The 23,974-nt window shown below is 40.9% G+C and overlaps 1 protein-coding gene across 1 annotated transcript in view; it reads right to left on the bottom strand.

The window, feature by feature from the left end:
• The window catches only part of SCFD2 (sec1 family domain containing 2), a 189,370-nt gene that overhangs the window by 9,513 nt on the left and 155,883 nt on the right, over positions 1 to 23,974 (bottom strand). The window contains exons 6-7 of the mRNA XM_032186590.1: positions 5,876 to 6,021; positions 1,875 to 2,009 (exon numbers count right to left, since the gene is read on the bottom strand). Of these exons, the coding sequence (XP_032042481.1) occupies positions 1,875 to 2,009; positions 5,876 to 6,021 (281 nt within the window). The remainder of the gene's footprint in view (positions 1 to 1,874; positions 2,010 to 5,875; positions 6,022 to 23,974) is intronic.

Here is a 23,974-nt window from a genome sequence, read left to right as displayed (position 1 = left end):
TGCCTGGGTCATGCAACCATTGGTACAAAGCCCTTGTTCTGGCAGATATGGGCAGATGCACATCACAACGGCATCCAGTATTTTTACCATGTAACCAGAAAGAGTTGGGGAAGAGAGCTGGAGTTGTCAGCTTATCTACATCTCAATCTGTTTAGAAAAGTCAACCTTTTCCTGCAGAAAAATCATTTTAAGATTATATCACCCCCCTCAACCACTTGCTAAATTTTCAGGAATAGATGTTGCATTTTTTTCATGTACTCTGCTCTGGCTTGTGGGAAGCTCACCGCAAACCTCCACAAGGCTTCCTCCTCCTCCTCTTCCTCTTCTGACATCATGCAGTTCACAGAAATAGAGACGCTGGCGGTCATGCTGACTGATCCTCTCCCACTGTTTCCCTGTACTCCCCCACCTGTTCGGATTTCGGTTAATCCTCGCCTTCTGCAACTTCTGCTCTTTTCGTCTATGTTAGTACAGCAACAAACGGTCCAGGAGGAAACTCTGTGATTAGGACCTAAAACTAGCCAACTAGCCAAAGCTGTCAATGTCTCCATATAAATATTTAGACATATTTAGACTTTATGAAGTTTGCTTCTTGCCCCCTTTTTTTTTTTTTTTTTTTTTTGGTAAAAAAAGGATAAGCTATGTTCTTGCGTTCTTGCTTAAAAAAATACAATTGTGAGAGTTACTGGTAAATAAACCCAATCATTTAAAAAATCACTGGTGTGTGCACCACCTTGTTTAGTCTATTTGATGGTGGAACATCGGTTTCTTCTCCTATTTTAGGAGCAGCAGCATGATTTTTTTCAATATTGATACATGAAGAGAAACAACACTGGGTCACTATTTCTATAGCTATCCTCTTTTGTCTCAGGGCTTTATCATAAGCTCTGAAGAGCTGAGAATTTCCATTTAGTAACCCTGCTAAGTACACTTTGAAAATCCTTTTAGGCACAAGTTTCTGAAAACAGGCACTGTATTTAGACCTATCTGATCTTGTCTTCAAGACTAGCTGGACCTGTAATAACAGAAAAATTACATTACCTTGATAATGGGTTCTAGAATAGTACCATCACAAAAATAAAAATCACTTTTGTCACCTGTCTTTAGATGCATGAAAGGCATAGCAGGTATTTACACAATAGGAAAATGTTTTTCTCATTTTTCTTTTCAATTATAGAACCACAGTTCAACTGAGGTTGGAAACAATCTTTGTAGTTCATCAAGTCCACCTCCCTGCATGAAGCAGAGCAAACCTCAACATTATATCGTGTTGCTCAGGGCTTTGTACAGCCAACCAAGGTTCGAAAATCATAAAGATGGAGAATTCACAGCCTCTCTGGACATCCTGACTTATCAGTCTTGCTCCACACTGCAAGTTGAACCTTGTCAGGTTATAGAAAAAGCACCGAATATGGAGCTCCTTGGACAGCCTTCTTCCCCTGTGAGACCTGACTGTTTATTCTTACTTCTCCCTATCTCAATGCTGCCCATTGTCCATAAAATTCTTTGATGAGATGCCTTGTGGAATGCCTTTTGGTAATCCACAGAGGTTATATGAACTGCCACTCGCTTACCAGTTTGCTTGCTGATGTCTCTGAAGAGCTCCAAAAGCTATGTGAGGTAGGACATCCCGTTGTTGAAGCCCCATTGACTCCTCCCAGATATATCATCCTTGTTTAGATGTCCAGTCTGCTCCATTCTTCAGGTGGTGACACCCATTTATTCTGTACCCACAATGTGCTGCCTCAAGCTATTCCCAGCCCCTTTGTAGGGACTTAACTCAGAACAAAAGCAAACACATAAAGTCAGCTACAGCCATGTGATGCTATAAGCTCGGGAAAATCGTACAGATGAGCTTGGGAAGCCTTATTTACCTTCATGAACATGCTGAATCCAGTTTTAAGGAGATCAGTGAGGCCTGATGACATATGCTCGATATCAACAGGATCAGGTCGATCAGGATTACAGATCTCCTCCACCACCTGTTTCAGCAGTGGTTTGTAAGAAGCCTGCACAAAAAAAGAACAACACACTGTGAGTAAGACTGTTTACACTTGGTGCAACTGCTCTTCTAAACCTTTTATTTCCATTAAAGGAATTAGAAATACTTATTCCAGAAAGGAAATCACTGACAGACATATAAAAAATGCAGAAGCAGCAACGGTGTTTGTGACATTGACAACAAATGGTGTGCAGCAGCACAGCACCGAACTGAAAAGACAGCAAGACTGCCCAATATTTTCTCTGCCCTTTGTGTATCAGATGAGTAAGGAGAGGTAAGAAGTGAAGGCAGGCTTCTGGTTTCTCTAGGTGTTTTTTGGGGTAGTAGAAGAGGGGACACCAGCAGGGATGACGCTATTGCCCATCACACACCCAGAAGGTCTCATTTTCTTTGGAATGACTCTACAAACACATTAATAGGGATGTTTAGGAAAGGTTGCTCACTGACAGCTCCTGCCTCCCCACAGGTGTCATGGCATCATTGAACAGGGCTGTGAAGAGCCAACCCACCTCTTTGTCCCTCGTGGAAGCGCAGAACTAAGGAGTCCTACTAGTCCTTCAGCTTCTGCAGCCAGCTCACTCTACATAATACCTGCACCTGTCAAAAGCCTTGAGAAAAATAGGCCAAACCCCACTAATATCAGAGATGTTAACGACCAGGAAGAGCGGGGCATGTAAAGGCACTCAGGGTTTGCACCCTGGAAGAATCTTAAGGGCTTTTTAGCAAAGGGCCCAGCAGCTTTGTGTGGGGAGTCTGGATCTGCCAACAGACCAATGAAGTAAGAAAAGAAAGTATAATTAAGGAGGAGAGAAGAGGGTGATCACATCAGAACCGGGAGAGTTGAGAGGTATAAGGAGAGAATTTATTAAGTCATTTGAGTCAAGCAAAATGGCATTCAGTATTAATGGGTGACGACACCCCAAATATCCACATACCACGCCACAGACATATCCTGCACCATCCAGAAAAACTGGAGGTCAGTTGCCCATCCTGTGCGGAGATGCACATCAAAAGTAGTGGGGCTTTCGGAGCCACCCAGACATTCACACATCAAGTGAGCTGGGACTCCCATTTCAGCTCAGACCAAACTGAGCACTGACCATGCAACGTTTCTGAGGGTCCACAGACCCGTGCTTAAAATGGATTAGTAGTCTAGAAATTTCAGCATTCCTTTACCAAGGTCTGCACCATTCTGACACCTTGTAAAGCTTTCTAAGATAAGAATTTTAGGGACTTGGGAAAGATACTCTTTAGTGAAAATTCAGCCTTACTCGGTTTGCAGATGGAGTTTTGTTTTGCTGCTTTTATAACCTTGCCAAAGCTGTAATGGAACCACAACAGTTTCAGGAAGCAAAACAGCCTTAGAAAATTAGCAGCTTTCAAATTAGTATGTTTGTTTTCCTTTGGGACTAGTCCAGGTATGCATCATCCCTGGATTTCTTAAGGGAATCAAGTGTAACGTCATTCATTTTGTAGAGAGGATATCTACAAGAGACATCGTGCAAGATAAACATAAAAATGGATGGAAAATAAAAAAGCAAGCCACTTGGTTATGCAACTTGAAACTAAATTTTCTGAAGTAATTTAAGAGATGCTTTTCATCCAACAGTCTGCAGTGAGAAACAAAGCTTATACTTTTTGAATATGATCCTGTCAACAAAGATTTATACAACTCATCTATTTCTTCCTCCAACACATGTGCATATTTTTTAATTGAGCCAACAAAGCAAATTACAGCAGACATTAGCTGCAGTATCCTTCAGTAGAACATGCCAAGTTTTGTGTCAAATCTCGTCATGCAATAAACAACTGTTTGAAAATATACATGCAGGCATGAAGTCCTATGTATAAAGATCTGTTTAATATCTTCATAGATGAGGAACAGAAAGACATTACAAATAAAATACTTGGAACAAAGATCAAGCCATAGTTAAACAGAGAGCCTTGCTGTACAAAATTAAAGGATAAATATTATCTGACTTCAGTCATAACTATGTACTGAAAAGGCAAGATGTTAAAAATGTGCTATGATTTTGCATGTCTGAAGGTTCAGCATCAAAACTTAGTCCCCTTCAAAATTATCTGATTTGTCTGCACAGATGCTAAAGGCATCAAGGACACCTACCTTTTTTAAATTTCATAGTTTCAAGATTTTCCAAGATCTTTTCTGATTTGACATTTATCTATCAAAATGTTAACTCTGGCTATGATGCACCTTAGACGTGATTACAGGAAGAGGAAGGAAGGAAGGAAGGAAGGAAGGAAGGAAGGAAGGAAGGAAGGAAGGAAGGAAGGAAGGAAGGAAGGAAGGGAAAGAAAAGAAAGAGAGAAAGAGAGAAAGAGAAAGAAAGAGAAAGAGAGAAAGAGAGAAAGAGAGAGAGAGAGAGAGAGAGAAAGAAAAAGAAAGAAAGAAAGAAAGAAAGAAAGAAAGAAAGAAAGAAAGAAAGAAAGAAAGAAAGAAAGAAAAAGAAAGAGCAAAATAAATACTTTCCTCTTGTACAGTCACTACACTAAATGGTTTGATAGTATGATAGAAAAATTCATTCATCATTTTATGTACAAATATAGAATTCAATACTGCAAAAGGTCTAAGAGGCTATCCACTTCCATATATGCACAGAAACCTGTTTTGAGACTTAATAAATGGAGGCTTCCCAGCTCCTAACAGCTGAAGCACAAAAGCATCTGTAGGCTAAAGCCATTCCTGTAGTACTGTGCAGGGGAGGGACTGTGTATGGTCATGGCAAAGGCAGTACTTTCAGATGAGCCAAACTGCTGTGTAGAAAGGTATGGCAGAAAAAAAAAAAAAAAGTACTGCCTGCTTATTTCTGCTACTCTAAGACTCCTAAACTGCCCTCAGCAGAGGTTTGGTCCAATTCAAGATGATTAAACCCACTATGTAGCCAGACTGGGGGCTGCAAGCTGTTAATGCACCTCTTGCTGTGTTCCAGCACTCAGCCCTAAGCAAACAACCTGGGTTACATCCAAAGAACATACTGATGCTAATTACACTTCAGGAAACTTGTAGAGAGCGTTTTCTTATCATCTGACTGCCTCCACACTGACCTGTATTAAATGCTTAGCCGTTTTCCCCATTTCAGACACCAGACTGGTCATAAGTGCCGGGAGACCTCAGGAACAGGTTTCCTCCACCTTAGCTTTCCAGTGACATTTTGCAGTACTCCCGATTCCTCTTGTTATAAAGCAATGCTTAATTTGTAGCATGTCCCCTTGCTATTTTGCAGCATACTTATGAGTTTGGAAGGACTTTTTTCTGGCTTAAGACTGGAATCAAGTTTTACAGTCTCTTTCTAAGTCACTGTATGTGCTTTCCACTGCAAAACTCTCTATTTTTAACTGAAAAAGTTAAGCACCTCAGGGGGTATAGGGAGAGATAAAACCACTGTAAATAAGTCCTGATGACCTACAGTACTATAGTAGTTCATGTGTTCACTTTTTATAAACAAAAGCTGCATTTTTCACCTATTCACGAATGGGACTGGGATTCACAAATCACAGATATGGGAAAGAAAATACACAAAAATATAGCTGCTGTCTGATGCAGGCATCCTGCTTGGATCAGTTGTGATGGGTCTTAGTCCTGCACCACTGTGACCTTGTCTTGCCTTTCACAAATTTCTTCATCAGACAATTCTTTATTGACGTGGCCATGGATATGCCTGAATTTGAATGAAGGACTCAAGGAAGCTTTTGACGGTGAAGTCAATTACAAAATCTCTACTTAAATATGCTCCACATGGGCAGAACCCATATGGGTTTAGAACATCAGCCAACCTACTGATGTTTGTGAAGCTGTAATGTTAACAGAATGCTAGAGAAACAACATACACACAGAAAAGAAGATCTACTTGCCTGGTGGGTGTTGCTGCCTGGGTTATGTATGGAATTAAACTGTTTCATGTGCATTCGAGCTCTTGAAATATCCCTGAGGGTCTTAAAGATCTTGTCCACTGCATCCGTGGCTTTCTGGGACGTCAGGTTCTGTGCCGAGTCACAGCCTGAAGTAATAAGGAAACAAGGAGCTGAGTGAGTGAGAAACTTTCAAGCATTTTGATAATAAGCAGTAGGAAAAGGCTAACTGGGAGGAAATTTTAAATTAATTTAACCCTGTTATATTCTAGAATCTCCGTGGCTTATTATAGAGCATGTCCACAGCATGTCATGCACATTTTTTGGGAAGAGCTAATAGTAAACTAATCTGGATGTCTGCCTTTCATATCTTAGCATTCTGTATGGCAAATATATTTTATAAACACCTGTATATACACATATACACAATTATACATAGGTCTGAAAGATGGTGATTAGAGGCTGAGCTTTCATTTGTCCAAATATTATTTGTTGCCAGACTCCGAGTCAGACCCCCGCTGGTGCAGCACAACAAAAGCAAGTGACTGCATGTCTGCAGGGCTGCGCCATGCCAGGATACTGCAGATTTATGCCACTGTATCCCTAAAAGCAACAAAGAGACCACAAACAGAGTCTGGGTGACTCCTGTGCTGTAATTGTAAGGCAGACTTTTGTGTTTTTTTTGGACAGGACTCTTGAAGGTTTTTATTTATTTATTTACTTATTTATTTTACGAGTGCAAAATAACCTACAGAAACATTTTGTTGTTGTTGTTATGCATGTGCAAGGCTTGCATGCTCTGATACTCTGACTAAAAACCTGGTTTTTCATTTTGCAGAGCAGCCTGCATGTTGCCTGTGAAAGCACTGAAAACAAAACCCCACTCAGCAGCTCATTACTTCATAAACTCTGTAAACTCTGTAAATTTGTTCCGTTCAGAGAGGTTGCTCCTGCGAGCAATCTCGTGCCGGTTAATCTGTAGGCGAGTGGTGTCCAACAGCTGAAGAAAGTGAAACCGAGCACCTCCTAGGCTGACGAGCCCTAAAAATAAAGTCTGAGGTCATGAAACATGATTTATATTTATAACCAGCACAGGCCAAAAGTATTCAGAGAAGGTCTTGTATTGTCAACGTGCTTTTCACCTACCCATGGGAAAACACAGGAATCAGAGAACAGGAAAGTTACCGGTGGCTCCTGATTCAGAGGCAGGGCTGACTTAATAGCTCACGGTAATGAAGCATTTTGCAAATGAAAAAATGTAACGAAGAGCTGTATCTCACTGTTGCATAACTAGATTTTTCTTCTCTCCGGGAGACAAGCTTTCCCTGTCTTAGCCACATCAGAGATAAGCAGCTTCCAGTTAACTTTAGTTACATTTTCTTTGTTCTCTTTTCAATCTGTTTTCAGCAGAAGCCAGTGCTTTTGGCCAGCCCCCCTCTGGCATGTTTGGTTTTGCAAGTGAACGCAAGTCCCCCGTGTGGAGCAAGTTCAGGCAAGGTAAAAATCACATCAGGTTTGCTTTGCTTTGGACACTCTTCTCCTTTCTTATTAATAGTTTATCTTCTTTGGGCCATTTGAAAGCCTTTTGCTTTGCTCCACAGTTATTTTTCTCATTACGAGAAATATTTGTTTCCCTCTCCTGTTGGCATCACTTCTCTCTCTCTCTTTCTCTTTATTTTAACAAGAGCATTTCTACCAAGAACTTTCCAACCAGCTTGTCATTCCCCATTCCTGGAACCAAAGGGCAGTTTCCAGTGGACACGGTCTTGCTTTTGTGTCTGGAAACCCCCAAGATGCTCCTACCCTTGCCTGGCCCAGTGCGTCCCGTTTTGTTACAGGGCCAACCTGCTCTTGAGCAATGTCTCAGCAAAGAGCAGCCTGCTCAAACCTCAGTGCCAAAATGCTGTTTGGAGCTCAGGCTCTGCTGTACAGTTTGTGCAGACACACTTGGAGGTCCAGCAGGCTGGAGAGACACCGCAGCCTTCCCCTCTCATAGCAGGAAAGGAGGTCTCCCTCGCCCTTCTGCATACCTTTCCATGAGCCCTGCTGGAACTTAATTATCTTTGATTCCCTCTCTCCTTCTACTAAATATACCTGAAATTAGAAGATAGATTTACAAGTCAGTCACCATGATTTTCTTCTGTACAAGCCTGATTTTCAAAGGACATAAAGTAAAAATATTTTCTTGGCTTTAACATTCACTTATTTTCAAATACAGACATTTTAACAGGCCTCATTTTATGGGCACCTGAAATTTCTATTAGCACAACTCAGTACATGTTGTTTAAAAATAAGAGGAAAAGATTTGTGTTTATAATGCACCTTTGGCTTCAAGAAAGTGGCAAGTTGTCATTTTGTCCTTCTCTTCAGCCTAGAAGCTCATATTCTGCCAATCCAGCCAAGAACTAAATTTGCCACCAAGCAAAGTTATATATATATATATATGTATATATACACACACATAATCACATTCTAATTTTTGTGTTGCGATGTTATAAGGAAACCTTGCTGGTGCATACGTACCTGCTGAGCTAGCTTGATTAAAAAATGATTAATACAGCGAGGGGACTGGCTCTGCCCTGGTTTCTCCCCATCCTGGAGAACACCTGCAGCTTGCCTTGGACACACGGCTGCAAATCCCCTCCTGTTGACACCTCCCCTGTGTGTGCCTATGGGGACTGGAGCACAACCCCGCGCCTCTGCCTGCTTAATGCTGCTGAGAAACATGCTCCAACAGTGAGGAGGTGGAATACATTAGCTGCTGCACAGCTCATGTGCTAATTAAACCAACTCTTCCTGTTACTGCTTTTATCACAGAAAGTTAAACGGCGTTGGGAGAGCATGAATGAATTTCTTTGAATCCCAAGCCCTGTTATATGTGGGAAAAGGCATTTACATGAAATGCTTGGACATGGCTTTCCTGCCAGGGTTAACGTAGCCCAGCTGTAGGAAAAAGAAAAATGCCTTTAGCCACTGTGGGGTTAAAGACTCTAAAGCATCCTGATGATAACACAAGAAGAAAACAAGCTGGTGCTGTTGTACATGGGACCTGATCTCACCAATACTGCCTCTGCTCTGCTGCCATCCACTTGTGCTGAACTTGAGGACGGTCACACCACCCCCAGCAGCCAGTAGCCAGCAGGACGAGACTACCAGCCCTTATTTATGACTTTCTTTTCAACTTTTGCATCACCACTGAAACATCAGCACAGCTGCCAGAACCAGAACCAATCTGTTTTCACAAGATGCTTGGAAAAAGGAGAAAGGAGTTGCTCTCTTCTACAATCTGTGAAACCGAACCAAACTCATTTTTCTACAGATTTCTGAAGTTGGATGGAACAGAGTTTAGGAAGAGGACACAGACACTGTGACCCCATGAGATCCAAAATCCAAAATCTAGGCAAGCCCAAAGTTTGTTGCTTTACTCTGTTTTATACTGTAAGCTTGTCACTGGTATTAGCTTTGTCTTTCTCTAACTTGGTCTCTCTCTACAGCCCATTTACAAAAATAAACTGATATAAACCCTGCGAACCATGGAAGAGAGCTGGCAGAGTAACTAAGCCATTTTAGCAGCACATACTGAAGCATGTCCTAAAACAGAAAATCGATTCTTTGAAGAAGATAAAATCCAGCATCAGGATTGCATTATGCCAGCTATTTTCTAGATATGTAGAATTAATTTGCTGTCAGTGAAAGAAAGAGAAAGAACAGAGATAAAGGGTTCCTTGAGGGTCAGAATTCAAAATATATCACTGATATTAAACTAATGAAAATCTTCAATTTTTAGACTTTAGATGCTAGTATAATAACAGGGCCCTTCCTTTTCTAGCAGATAAATCTAAAGCCATATATGCATATACTCACAGCCATATGTTTAATAATAATTCTGATATATGGACACATTAAGATCATTATGAAAAAGTTGGTGCAAATGCAAATAGTTAAACAAACTGTGGTTGTTTTTTACAATGGGAGAAAGAAGTATAACAACACAAACAAGGATGACATTTGTGTGGTTCTCCTCTCACCCTTCTTCCTCATGGATGCTGCAATGCATTTGAATCTTTATTCTTAATTCTGGGTCTCAGTGGGAAGCTAGAAACTGAGCATCACACTGGAAGACAGGGAAGGATGCTCCAGAATCTGAGGGTGCTGCTATTTCCCAATAGCAATACCAGAAGAATGTGAAAAATCAGAATTTTAGTTTGTGTAATTAAAAAAGAGAGGTGTTTTCAACTTCCCTCAAGATAAGAGCATCCAGAGGGGACACAGCAGTGCCTGTGACAGCCTCCCCACAGCACATGGCATGTCTCCATCCTTGGCATCTCCAAGAGTGTGCACAATGAATTAAAATCCCAATAAAACAGGCACTTAAAGAAATAATTAAAATTATAAATATGTTTTAAAAAGGTCCATTTTCTGGAGGCAGAGCTCTAGGAAAGCCATGTATTGGTGCTGCTGGCACAGAGGGGCAGGAGCACATCAGCAGGGAAGGGATGGCACCAGCATGGTTAGAAATGGAGCACCATGTTCTTGAGGCTGAATGTGGTACAGCTCAGGCCAACAGCAGCTAGCCCCAGTTTGGTCCATCTTTGGCAGAGCGCAGAGGTTTTAAAGGCAAGTAGAGCTTGGGCTAAGAGCCGCCAGCATGGATGGAGAGCCTGTTGGCCTCAAGTCTTGGATGCTGTGCTTGAAACTGCTCTTTGGCTTGCAAGGTGAGCACACCATGCACTCCTGCTGATGCATGCTTAAAAGCCATGAGAATCACTGAGTGCTTCACTGAATCTTAATCTCTGAAGCTGCACTCATAAAAACCTGGCTGCTTACCTCTGTCATCAAATATGGATTTAGGATCTACCTTCAGTCTTTTTTTTTTTTTTAATTTTGGCCTCAATATCTGTCACTTGGACATTTCTGTTTTATAGGAGTATTTTATTGCCTCCTTCTTGCCAAAATTCAATAGCACAACATGTAATACCAACTTTAATGAAATACTGCAAACTTGATACTGGAGGCTCTCATGTTACATGAAATTAAACCTGTCAATTCTGTGAACAATTAAACAGAAAAACTACAGTGCTTACTAGAATAAATTACATAAATTAATTGCAGAAGGAATTTAAGTTAAGCTCAGATGTGCTTTTTGAAGGAAATTAATGCAAGAAATTCATTAGGGAACTATTCAGTTGCTCCCTCAAGTAGTCTGCATCTTAATTAAAACACCACACATGTTAATAAAGCTCCAGTAAATGCTCTGTAAGTCTATTAAGGTCTGCCACTAATGTTCATGCAAGAACTTAGGAAAACTCCAGGTTATATAAAATGATATAAAACTTTATGAAAATACCACCCTAGAACTTACACAGTCAAATCTCCTCAGTCTTGTGCAATCTTACTCTCCTTTTGTCTTCATATTTTAAAAGTTTTCTTATTTCTGTTCATTAAAATGAATCATACTGTTAAAACAACAACAAAGTGAAATTGGTCTTTTAGTGTTTTTGTTTGATTTTTCTGTCTTCTTTAGCTTTCACAATGGAAGAAAATACCAACGTTGTTTTGTTTTGGCTTTCACAGACAAATTGGGTTGTGTGTTCCTCATACTGCCAAGGCAGGCTTGCAAAAATTATTGGAAAACATTTCCTTCAGAAAATTACCACCCTACCTAAATTTTTTAAAAAATGCATCAAACTGTTTCAATGTGTGGGCCTAGGAATGATGGTAATGGAGAAATGTCCAAAAGGTGTTTTCTTTCCCAATTTAAGATCTGAGCCAAATTGGAACTCACTGAGCTTAAACTGGTGAAAACAGCTTTACAATAACATAACTGTGTAGAGGTGTAGGCTCACAATTAAAATGAATAGCTGTAATCTATTTATCAACCACTGAAGAAAAACAATACTTTTAACAGGAAGACAAAACCAATGACATTTTAATGTTAGGTATCATTATCTGTTCAAAAAGGCCTTTTTACCTAATTTACTTTACAACAGGTAAAAATCCATCTGAAAACTGACAAGGATAATAGGTGGTTAACTGCATTAAATGGCAGATTGGGATTTTATTGTTTTCTTCTTTATTCAAATTAGCAGAATTAATGTATATCCCTTAAATACCTTTTGTTTTAAATTTGTAACTATGCACAGAGTAATATCATTGTGTCTCCAAAATAAAAGACATTGCTTACCTTTAAAATTGAAACTAGATTTTAGAAGGATTCATTGTTAGCCAAAACACTCTAAGGTTGTTTTCCAGGAGAGAGCGTGAAAAGGCTGAAAGCTTTTCTGTGTCAGTTCTGTGTTAATCTATGCTGTTATGACAGCTTTGATGCTAACAGTAGGTAAAAATATGCTGTAACAAGTTTACAGAGTTCATGATAGGAAGAAATGAAGCTGTCACATAAACAAAAATATCATGGATCTCCATTTTTTGTAATATTTGAAATTCAAGCGTAAAATCTATCAGATGACACACCATTCTTGATATACTTTATGTACTATTCAGCTAATGCTGCACTACCCAACTGGAAGAGAAATGAAAGAAAGAGTAAAAGCTTTGTTCTGTGTAACTATGTCAGAACAAAAAATGCTTAACAATAAGCTCTCCCAAGTAATGAAGTTAATTTACGACATTGGAAGTCATAACTTCACCGTAACTTTAGAAGAAACCTTGACTGTTTGAGGTGCACCATGCTCACTTCTGACATCCTGATCACAGAAAGCATCCAGGTGTGCCTTCACCCAGCCTTCACCAGCATCCCAGCTCCAAGAGAAATAGAAGTCCTACTGTGCACTGTCACTAAATCATTTATTTCTGAAAAAGTACGCAACGTGACAGTAACCAAAAGTAACACCCATCAGTGGACATTTCCTGGTAACTCCTCTGTTAATTTTTGATTCAGATTTCCATGAAGCATCTTACAGGGCTGCCTTTGTTGAAGTGCATTTCCCTGACACTGGCAATGCTATATATATATATTCATGGCATACACTAATGACACAATAGGAGAGCGTTCCCATCCTGTGGCTGAGTTTCAAACAAGATTTAGAAAGTTTACAGCCACCACCTGTAGGTGGATGATCCTGTAGACACCACAGAGCAGCACAGGCAGAGGCTCAGCTGCTTTCTGAGCTACTGACTTGATTTAGGAAGCTGCAGGCTCAGACCAGGGCAGGCTGACAAGCAGAGCCACAGTGATTACTTACTGCGGTCTGCAGGGCAGAAGCCAATCAGGAGAAAAGTCAAGGGCCTATCCTTCAGCAGCTGTAGGCCTTACGAGGGGGAAGGCAGGGTTTCCCCTTTTTTTCAACTATCAAGCACTTGACAGCGCATTAGAGAGAACAGTTTTCTGTGTGGCAGACTGTGCAATGCCTTCTCTGGTACTCCCACAAGCAGTGCAAGGAGGTGACGTGCTTTGCCCACCCAGCTCCAACCCCTGCCATGGGCAGGGACACCTCCCACCAGCCCGAGCTGCCCAAGGCCCCATCCAGCCTGGCCTTGAGCACCTCCAGGGATGGGGCAATGCTGGAAGCACCACTGATATTCTAGAGCACAGCCATTCACAGCCCACCTCTTTCTCACAACATCTAGGGTCATTTTTTTTCCTTCTTTCATACAGAAGCATCACAACTTAGTCAAAAACGCAAGGCGCACACGCGTTTCAGTGTACTGACAGCCTCCGCTTGTGTTACCACATCGATTGTGTGGCACTTCGTGCGTACACAGACACGCTGGAGACAAAAACCTGTCTCTGGTGAATCACTGTATTGATCTGCTGAACAAATGACCTGATGCAATGATATTGTTTTCCGGATCTTCCCCGGCAGAATACGAGGAGAAAAACCGCTGCCATTTTTCCCACTAGCTGTCTGTTTGAAAAGCACAACATCGCACACGTGGACTTGGAACGCTTGAATCAATTTCCGAAGTTATGAATCACGAACAACTTGCTTCTGGTATAAAAGCAAGCTGAATTGTCTGTCACCATAGCAGAATTTGATATTAAAAAGCTTTGTGTCTCGGTAAAAAGCCAGATGATAGCTTAGCCTCCAGCATAGGTGACTATGTGATTTGGAATGAGCACTGTGGCTCTGATAAGATTAGGCAAAACATACTTTGCGGAGGCGTTTGCTCTTCATGAATTTCATGGAAATATCTGTGCAAAAACAGTAATCCATTTGGTGTCAGAAATAAAGCAGGAGAGGCCTTTGCAAATTTCTCTCTTCGGCTTTTGTTTAAATGGTTGTTTATATTCTTCACCACCCACTGTAAAATTATTTCAAATGAAGTCATCACTGGAGCACTGTCTCAAAGGATAATTCTTCTTCTTTTGGGAATGTTTCCCATCTCGGTAACAATAACATCCTATAAAAAGTACCTTTATGGAAGATTTTTCCCTTTATGAAAGCAGATAACACTGACTCATCTAAATGATTTAGAAGTCTTCCTGTGTTCATCTGCTCTTATAATGCACTGAAACTGGGCACTGCACTTTGCAGAGATCAGAAGAACACAGACCAGTCCGAACATCTAGCAATCTGAGGGTAAACAAGGAACGACAACCAAGGAAAAAAGCATGTGCAGAAAGAACAACAATAAAGCAGTAAGGAATTCAAGCTATACAGATAGCACTGCATACATTATCCCACTTTATGTTAATTTTTAAATGGAAATTATTGTTATACAAGAGCCATATTGACTGCATAAAGGATAGTCTGAGTAAAAAGCAAAATAAAAGAAGTGAGGCTGTGGAAAGGATCTGAAAAAGAAGAGAAGAAACCCTGCTATGGGAAGATGGACCAGTGTGGCACCATGGGTTTCCCAAGTATGAACAACTGCATCATGTACCAAGCTGCCCCTTCCCCTGGCTACACCCATGCTGCTAAGACAGAGCAAAACCAAAAAATTACACAAGGGATGCTCATTTTTATCCTTTTCCTTCTGTCAACTCAAAAGCACACTGTCATGCAGATTGCAAGTATCAGTTAATGAAGAAAATGATCAGCAGTACGTGCTGCAAGCACATGTGCAGAGGGAGGAAATATCCTGGAGTATTAAGCAGAATAAACCCATATTCTTAAAACAGCTAATAATTCATAATATGTGCAATAGATAAAAAAGATGCTGACAGAAGCCTCAGTTTAGCAGAAAATGTAAACACGCATTCAACTTAAAAGGTGTGATGGGATGAAGTTAGGCCAGTGCTTAAGTGCTCTGTTGAACTAGGGTTCAACTATCTGGTTTAGATTCAGGAATAATTGTGCTATTTTACTTACCAAACAACTGAACAGTTTGTGAAGCTGGTCTATAAATGTTCCATTTTCTCTTGTAGCACTTAAGAATCAACATTTTTTGTCCTTAAAACAAATAGGACATTTTGTATGCTTGGTGGAAACACAGATTTGAACACAGTCTTGAAGAAACAATAAATGATAGAAAATGTGTGGGATCTCTATAGTCATTTCTATTTAGTATAAATTGACAATGTTTCCAGGAAAAAGAAATAATGAAAAACACTCATAATATTGTCATCAAATTTCAACACCTGCTTATTTATTGTTGCCAAAAGAATAAAGCGTAACATGATTTATGCTTCAAGCATACAGCAGAAGCACAGGGATTTTTTTTTCATTAAATTGTGCCTGCCTAAGAATGAAAGAGGACATGCAATTTCAATATTAACTGGATTTTTTTTTTTGTGCTTTTCTTTTTTAGGAAACAAAGAGCTTACTAAATGCAATCAACCAATCAAGTCTGAAGGACTGAAAACAGCAATTAAGCAATGAGGTTGATCTGTAACAGCACAATCCTCTTGGCTACCATGGGACTGTGCAAGCGCAGCTGAGAGGCGCCTCTGCTCAAGACCACCAGGTTATGGGTAATAACTGTCCTTTGCAAGTTGTCTGTACACTGGCAATCATATAACTGTGATAGAAATATATGTAAGAATATATCTAATACGTTTTCAATATGATCAGTAGGTATAGACACACTTTCACATGTATGCACCACATGTAGCGAAGCCAGTGGAGAGGAGGAATTGGAAGTGGAAAATCCGGAAATAAACTTTATATTTTACCTAAGCACTGCACCACAGTTTAGCTTTGCTCCTTGCCCCCTTTCCCACAAGTAGCCATGACCTTTTCTTATGGAGAATCCTATTGCTGGATGCACTGAGCACAAGCTGAAACATACGGAGAGTGAGGTATCCCTGGGTTTGACGTTCAGGTGTACAAATACTACCAGCTGCCTCCTACTACATCATTATTTAGTAAAGACAGTCATCTTAAGTCAAATTATGTCATAACAAATCAGACATTCACAGTTCAGAACAGCAATCTCTTTCTAACACACTTCTGTGTACTCCTGAGATGCCTATCATAACCACCTTTCATTTCAGAAAGGTAAAATATTTACTAATTTTGGTCCTGAAGTCCTTATCTCAGCTCATGACAGCTGATCTCAATGAATAATTTCTGCATAAAGAATGCTGAAAAATCACATCTTCAGCTTTTCCTCCCATATTCAAATTCAGCATTGAACCTGATTGAACCTTTCACTGTGTTACACTGCCTCACTCACTACTAAGTATAACTAATTGGGACTGCATCCGTAATGGTTTGTTGAATTTTGCCTGGATGGATCTTTCTTGCATAATACTGACCAGAGAAGGCAGGAAGCCTCACACCTCCATGCAGGCCTTGAAACCACACCGTGCTGTATGCTGCCTTCTCTAAGGCCGTGTTGAAACCCTTCTCCACCAAGATTCAGCCCATACCACAAGAAAACACACATGTTTATGGGCTTTCTGTTCCTCAGTGTTAATAGAAAACCAAGAATTTTTAGAAAGCTCCTGCTATACCAGAAGTGTTTGGAAATAGAGTCATGCACTGCCTGCACTCTGCCGGCCGCTTGGTGAACACGGGGGCACTTCTGTGGTGGAAATGCTGGGTGCTGCTGATTAACAGCTGGCTGCTCTCAAAACTTCTTTCTGCCCCATTGCTGCTTGTTGAGGCGAGGAGCTGGTAACTCAAAACCATATTTTCTGCTGGGTAAACTCACCTGTGGTGTGAAGGCATCAGGCAGGTGACACAGCAGCCTCCACGCATCAGCTAACCTCGCCTCAGGAGTCAACTACCGTGGAGTTAGAAAGAGTTTGTGCTCCCGAGCAATGATTAAACACACAGATTAAAGATAAAGCTTCCCTGTACACTTTATGACTACTCTCTCTCAGGAAAGTAAAACGTTGTTTACAACAGACTCTGTGCAACATTACAGTCTCAGCCAATGTCATGGTGACTTTCCCTGCCATTTTATTCAGGAGGTTTTTAGCAGCCTCAGATGTAAAAGTGTGACTACTTCAGTTATGTGGAATGTAATAAGGTCTTCTTTTCCTCATATGGGGACCTTTCTCTCTTAAAAAAAAAAAAAAAAAAAAGATATTTTTACATACCGAAGGACTAGAAACATCATATTAGGTTATTCTATATGGCATCTGGAAAATATCCCATTTTTCAGTGTATTTTTTTTTTCAGAAAGTACACAGGTATTCAGGTATTTTCACTGCTTACTGAGGCTGAACAGCCCCAATAACTAAATAAAAACAAGGGAAATTAGTTAAAGCAGCAATTCCCCTGCACTAAATGGGAATCGCATTTAAGCTTCTACTGTGATCCCTTGCTCTTGAATCATCCTGTCATAATTTATTGTAACACCCTGCACTCCCAGGCACTTAATTGGACCTTTTGCTGCTATTGCAGAGCTGCACTTGTTTTATTTTGATTAGTGGCCATTTAAAGAATACTCTGAAGTGGGATTCATCTCTAATAGTGTTAGTCATCTGAAAAACGGATGGAAGAACCGTGGTCCACACTCATTATCTCATCCCAAGGACTCTCCGGGAAAGGCAAATCTCTCTGAGATAAATCACTTCAGAAAGCTTTGCTTGTGAAACAATACCCATTTCCAACTAAAGGCTCACGTCATCAACAGGGAAAAAGCTGAAGAAATAACAGCTTCAATTTGTGCAGGGGAGGTTTAGATTGGATTTGATGGAGAATTCCCTCACAGAGAGGGTGGTCGAGTGTTGGAATGGGCAGAAGTGGAGTCCCAATCCCCGGAGGTATTAAGAGAGGTGTGGACGTGGCACTGGGGGACATCATTTAGTGATGGGACTTGGTAGGTCGGGGTGATGGCTGGACTTGACCTTGGAGGTCTTTTCGAACCTGGATGATTCTAACATCAGTCTGGGGTAAGAAAAAGGATCAAACTAAAGGCCAGAAGAAGTATGACAAGCAAAATAAAGCCTGTGCTGTTCTTCTAAAATACAACTGTGAATAGATGCTACCATCAGTCTGCAGAACACTCAAAGTCAGCAATGATTACTCTGCAGATATAAATAAGCTGTCCTACTTTCTGCTTATGCCAGCGCAACAGAAGGGAAAATGTACAGAGAGAACAGCTAGATTATACCTTACTCTTACCCTGGGAATCATAAATGGAATGCAATCTATTTGTGAGGAATGTTTCATATGCAGAATATTTGTGTATTTATTGTGTCTGGTTTTTATTTACACAGCCCTTCTTGTAGCTTGTCCAGCGTGTGGCACTCAAGTCAAAATTCAGGGCCTTGCCTTCACAGAGCAGCCTTCTGGAGACAGGGAGCCAGATGAAAGCAGCATGAAGCAATGTCCAACTAAAATCCTGACTGAGCAGAAAACCAAGAGAATCTGAAGCTCCGATGTGTGAGCCAAAATGGACTCAGGTTGGCTTTCAGAGCATGTTTGTGCAGAACTAGCAGCTATAAAAACATATTTGCAGTTGTAAGTTGAGCAAATTTCATATGAGTCACAGAGGCTGTAAACATGCAGCCCCCACAGAGTTGTTTGCGAGGCATTTCTCTGCATATACCCACGGCATTCAACTGAAGACTGAAAAACTGAATAACTGCAGAATACAGTACATAAAAGTAAGACAAGAAGAATAAATGACAGAGGCAACTACAGTCTAGTGACTTGCTTTTTAAATAGGCGTGGAGTTCAAACAGATACTGAAGAAAAGAATAACTGGCTGCTAAAAATGAATGAAAAGGGTGAACAAAAGCTGACAAGTGCAAATCGTAGCCAGGCTCTCTGGCATGCAGCTCTCTGGGTGAGATAAGTGACTGTTCAGCTGGCAGAAACCTGGTCAGTCATGGATTTCAGCAAAACATTTGATAGGATGCCACCTAGAGAATTAGTTTGGAGTGAAGAGATGGGACCTAGCAAAAGAATTGGAACAGGCTGATGGAGAAACAACAGCCTGGGCTGGATGGAGAGTCCCTGGAGGACTGGTCATGCTGTTTTTATTACTGACTTGTGCACAAGTAGCAGGAGTTTGATGTTGAAACCGCTAATGGTGAAATTAAAAGGTCTTGTTGAAGGCAGAGGAAGCTTGAAATATTAAACTAGACAAAACCTGAAGGAACAGAAATGAGGTACACCAGAACAGCACAGCAATGCAAAATGAGATAAAGCTCACCAAGGTCATGAACTTAGTGGGTAATAATAAGAAATCTCTCCATCAGCTGGGACTGCAGTGGAGAAGAACAGAAAGAGAAGAATCTGTTAGTAGATGATGCAGGGATGATACTGGGCTACCAAAACCACATGAAGCATGCAAAACTCATCAGATGGGATACTTCCTGTAAATATACAGACGTTGTAAAAGGGATAAAGCTTCAACAGAAACAGTTTTGGTTGCTTGTTCCTGTGATACATGACTTCAAACTGGACTATGTGTAAAGAAGACTTGTGAGTATGACTACAGAAATGAAACCTTTCGTATATGGAAAAAGTGGGACCTTTCAGATCAGCAAGAGGAAGAATGAAGATACGCAAACTGAAAAGTAAAATCAAGTATCCGGCCATCAAAGGAACAAGGTCTTGAAAGAGCCTTTGTGCGAGAGTCATTGGATTAGGTTGGAAATAATGACAGTTTCAAGGTGGATTTTGACAAGGTTATAAGTGAGATGAGATGATATGGTTGCCTGGAAAGGAGGAGGGGGGCCTGGTTTGGTGGTGCTCTAACACCTCCCTAGTGCTCTCTGTCCATGTAGACTCTTGATCATTTCACATAATTTTTACATTTCGAAGATTTAATACTACATCTAGGAAAAAAAACACACCACCATGCAATTGCCCAAATGCTATATAAATGTTCTCATAAATGCTAATGTAGGATTTTGACTATTAAAAGTGTAGAAATGTCTGGCAGCCTTTTTAAAAGCCTGGTTCAGTCTGGCTGCAGGCTGTCAGTGACCAATTTCACCACGCACATTCTTCTCTCCTGACAAATGGCTCAGTGGATAGCTATGGGACGGGCTGTCTGAGAGGTTTACAACCCGCTAATGACAAAGTGCTCAAAGCTGGGAATCGGTTTCTAATAGAAATGAAAATATTTTTCCCCACAGAAAGTCATTACACTTCTCTTTCCTTCTCCCAAAGCATAAATGTTGAGCAAGTTCTCTAGCTGTTGGAAAAGGTTGGTAGGAACAGTAAAGCCATCGGAGACCACAGATGCATAGCTCTCTCACTTCCCTAATAAGCCAAGCTGCTTTGGCATTGAAGAAGTGTGGAAAGGTCACCACAGAGGCAAATGAATGAAAAAGCCAAGGTTGAAAGGCAAGCAGAAGGCTTGAAGCTAGTTGTACGTGTTGAGTTTCTGAAAGACAGGAGGCCTCCTGGCATACAGAGCTAGCCGATGGGATTCTGTAGGATCTGCAACTTGCTCTCACAGGGAAGGACTTGCACCAGGTCCTTCTGGGCAGCATGGAAAAGTAAAGACACCACCTTGCTGTTTAGAAAGCTTAGGTGAATGGAGGGAAGGAGGAGGCAGAGGATATTTGTGAAAAAAGCATATTCCAAACACCTCCTGCTGCCTGTACTCTAGAGAACAGAGATGTGGTGTATTGCTACGGCCCTATCCTACAGCCAGGGACATGCATTTGCTTGTTCCTCCGAGAGCTTCCTCCAGCCTGGGTGAGCTATAAACCTCTGAAAGTTCATCACTCACACATGCTCAGTTAAGCCTTGCTGGATTTTCACAATTAAGACGTCTAAGGATGCTCTTGCCAAACATACTCCAGCCTTACAGAAGGCGTCATGCTAACAGAGCAGTCCATCCATCATTGCTAAAGAGTGAGAAGCCATGATCTGTTACTTCCCAGCTCTTAGCTGTGATCAGACAGCAAAAAATGTGCCACTTTCACTGAATACCACAAGCCTGTCCCATTTCCTTGGCTACACCACTGAACTGATGCCAGGGGGTTAGACACAGAGCTACAGCAAGGGGTGGGCTACTACTGGCACTCAGCAGGGCTGAGGAGGATCTGCCAAAAGATTAAGCCCATTTTGAAAATGTGCAGTAGAAAGCTCTTTTTTATTTTTATTTTTTTAATGTTTAGTAAGCTGTTGAACTACAGAAGAATGTTATAAAAAAACAACTGCACTTATCAATAAATTTATGACATTGATGCCTATTTAGTTTATTGAACTTGCCAGGCTAGCTCTGCAAAATTCAGCATCCTGTTTTTATAGAAGACTCAGGAAAAAGACATTCATACTTGAAATGCCTAAACGGCTCCAATCAAGCTCTTCACGTTTACTAAGAATGCAAACAAAATGACATGACCTCAGTAGAAATCATTCGCTCCGTACTTTTTAAAGGACAATAAACATATGGAAGGAATTACAGAAAGGGAGTCAGTAAAAAAGAGTGGTGCATCAGAGAAATGGTTTGTATAAAAATAAAATTGCATATGAAAGGGAGAAAAAAGAGGTAAGCAGAGAAAAAGAGGCGGAGCATGAGGAAGAGGACTCTTTTTTTGGGGCAAATGTTTCTTATGTTCCTGCTGAAGTTTTGAGAGCAGCTTCTACAATCAGATGTCAGGAAGTACCCATCTGAGTGTCCTGTGCAAGGAGAGGAAGAGGTTCCATGTTTTAGGGAGCCTTAAAATACTGGAATGGGAATATTAATATTAAAAATATTAAAAATATTAAAAATTCAGACCACTGCAGACACATAAGACTTATAATATAGGACCTAACATGGCTGATATTTACCACAAAGCATAAGAGAAGAACTGGAGGCAGCATACCTCAGCCTGGCCCTGTTCCCACCCAACCTGCCCTAGCAGTAAGTGCTGGGTTGAAGAGCAGGTTGGGACTGAGCATCTTTTGCTCCTTGGAGCATCCTCCTTAACACAAGAAGCTCCTCAGTGTGAATAGCTAATCTGCTGCCCTTGGGAATGCAGGAATGACCAGAACCAAAGATATGCTGTGAGCCAAGAGCAATATGTACAGGCTGCAAGGTCCAGATCTGCACAGCTCTGTGCAAATGTAAGCTCCTTGGATGTCAGAGGAGATTCAGTGATTTCCAGCTCAACTTGTAGCTCAACGGAAATACACTTAGGAAAGACACATTGAACACTATCAAATGAAACCCTGGAAGACTGAGCAGTTGTGGGACATGGTGAACTCATATTCTTGTCATAGAATATTAATTTGGATTTGCTGGCAATCTTTCTACTGGCTTGTAAGTTAAAGCGAGAGTGTTATTTTTACATCTTTACGAGAAAAAAAAAATCCATGCAAAGTTACTGAAAAAGCAGTATTTGCAAGTGACATCATCTTAGTTATGTTTCAAGGAGATTAGCAGTAAACCTGGGCAGAAGTTTTAAAGAGTTCCAGGAGTATTAGAGCCAAAGTTTAAACACAAGTTAATTAGGCTCAAAATGTTGCACCAATCTGCTCTGCAAAAAACAGTTCAGAAAAGCTCCTTTGGCAAATGGAGATGTAGGAGACAAGGGACTTCTGGAGAAGAGGTATCTCTGGAGAGTCAGTGTATGGCACAAGTACCTTTCCTCAGGCACTCACTGCTTTTAAGGCATGCATGTTCACAGAAGAACCACGACTTGAGTCACGTTGAGTTGGTGAACCCTCTTTGCCTGTACAGTTACCTGCAAAAAAGACTCAAACCTAGTTTGATCAGAATCAAACCAAAGACTAAACTGGCACACAGAATAGCCTGGATCTTCCAGGGATGCTGGGAAGTGTCATGAAGCTTGTACTACTCCTGCCTTAGGTTCTCCTACTTTACGTTAAAATCAGCAATTGCTATTTCCATGGCTGTCAATACAGAGCTTTGTTACAATAGGATTTTCAAAACGTAAGCATCGTAGAACTACTGAAAATATTTTAAGAAGGGAACTGGGTGGGCTGCACTCTACATTCATTGAAAATGCATTTTGTGCCTTGCTTTGCAAGAAGCAATACTGCAGCAATGCTGAACATCGCTAAAAAAGCACACATCAGAGCTCTGGTGATATAAATCAGAGATGCTGGAAGTGAATGAAACATCCAGCATATTCTCAACGACCAACCAAAAATGTTATGTTAGCTTTTAGCAAGATAGGTGTCCAGATTGAATCTTTCCATCCCTAATGACTAAATTTAGGTTATTTTGTGGTTGGTAAAAATGATCTGATTGCCAACGCACTGTGTGGGTGGAGATCCTGAATGCACAGAGAATCCCAGATCCGATCACTCACCACTGCACAGTGAATAGCGCTGACTGAGCCTCTTTGTAGCAACGGCTACAGAGCAGCTTACTTATACAGGTAGGCAGATTTATTCCACTGATGGACCATGCACTTAGTACCAGAACAGGATAGATGCACGAAAAAAAGGCAGTGGGTCAAATTCTTCTTTAGAACAGACCCCCACTGACTCTTTCAGAAGTGACAGTGCAAGTAATAACACATCGGAGCCATTGTTCTAATAAATGTCTGGGGTTCCTTCTAGTTTTAAAGGAGGGATTTCCTCCCCTCACTTTAAGATCCTCCATTATGAAATGATGGGTGGACTATTTCTGCTTTGGTTTATCTATTATCACATAGGCAAAAGAGAAGAAAGAGAGGCCAATGATTTGCAGGGGTATTAAAGTTTTCCACACTGTATTGAGGTATGTAAAGTAACTGTATTAGTATGATTTCAGTTCTAAGTTAGGAGATATTCTGAACCACCTTGAAAGAGAGTCTGAGGTGTGAAGTGTCACCTAACTCCCATG

This window comes from Aythya fuligula, chromosome 4, assembly GCF_009819795.1.
Source record: "Aythya fuligula isolate bAytFul2 chromosome 4, bAytFul2.pri, whole genome shotgun sequence".
Classification (NCBI taxonomy): domain Eukaryota; kingdom Metazoa; phylum Chordata; class Aves; order Anseriformes; family Anatidae; genus Aythya; species Aythya fuligula.
The sequence above is the reverse complement of the archived record's forward strand: the minus strand, read 5'-3'. Positions and strand labels throughout refer to the sequence as shown.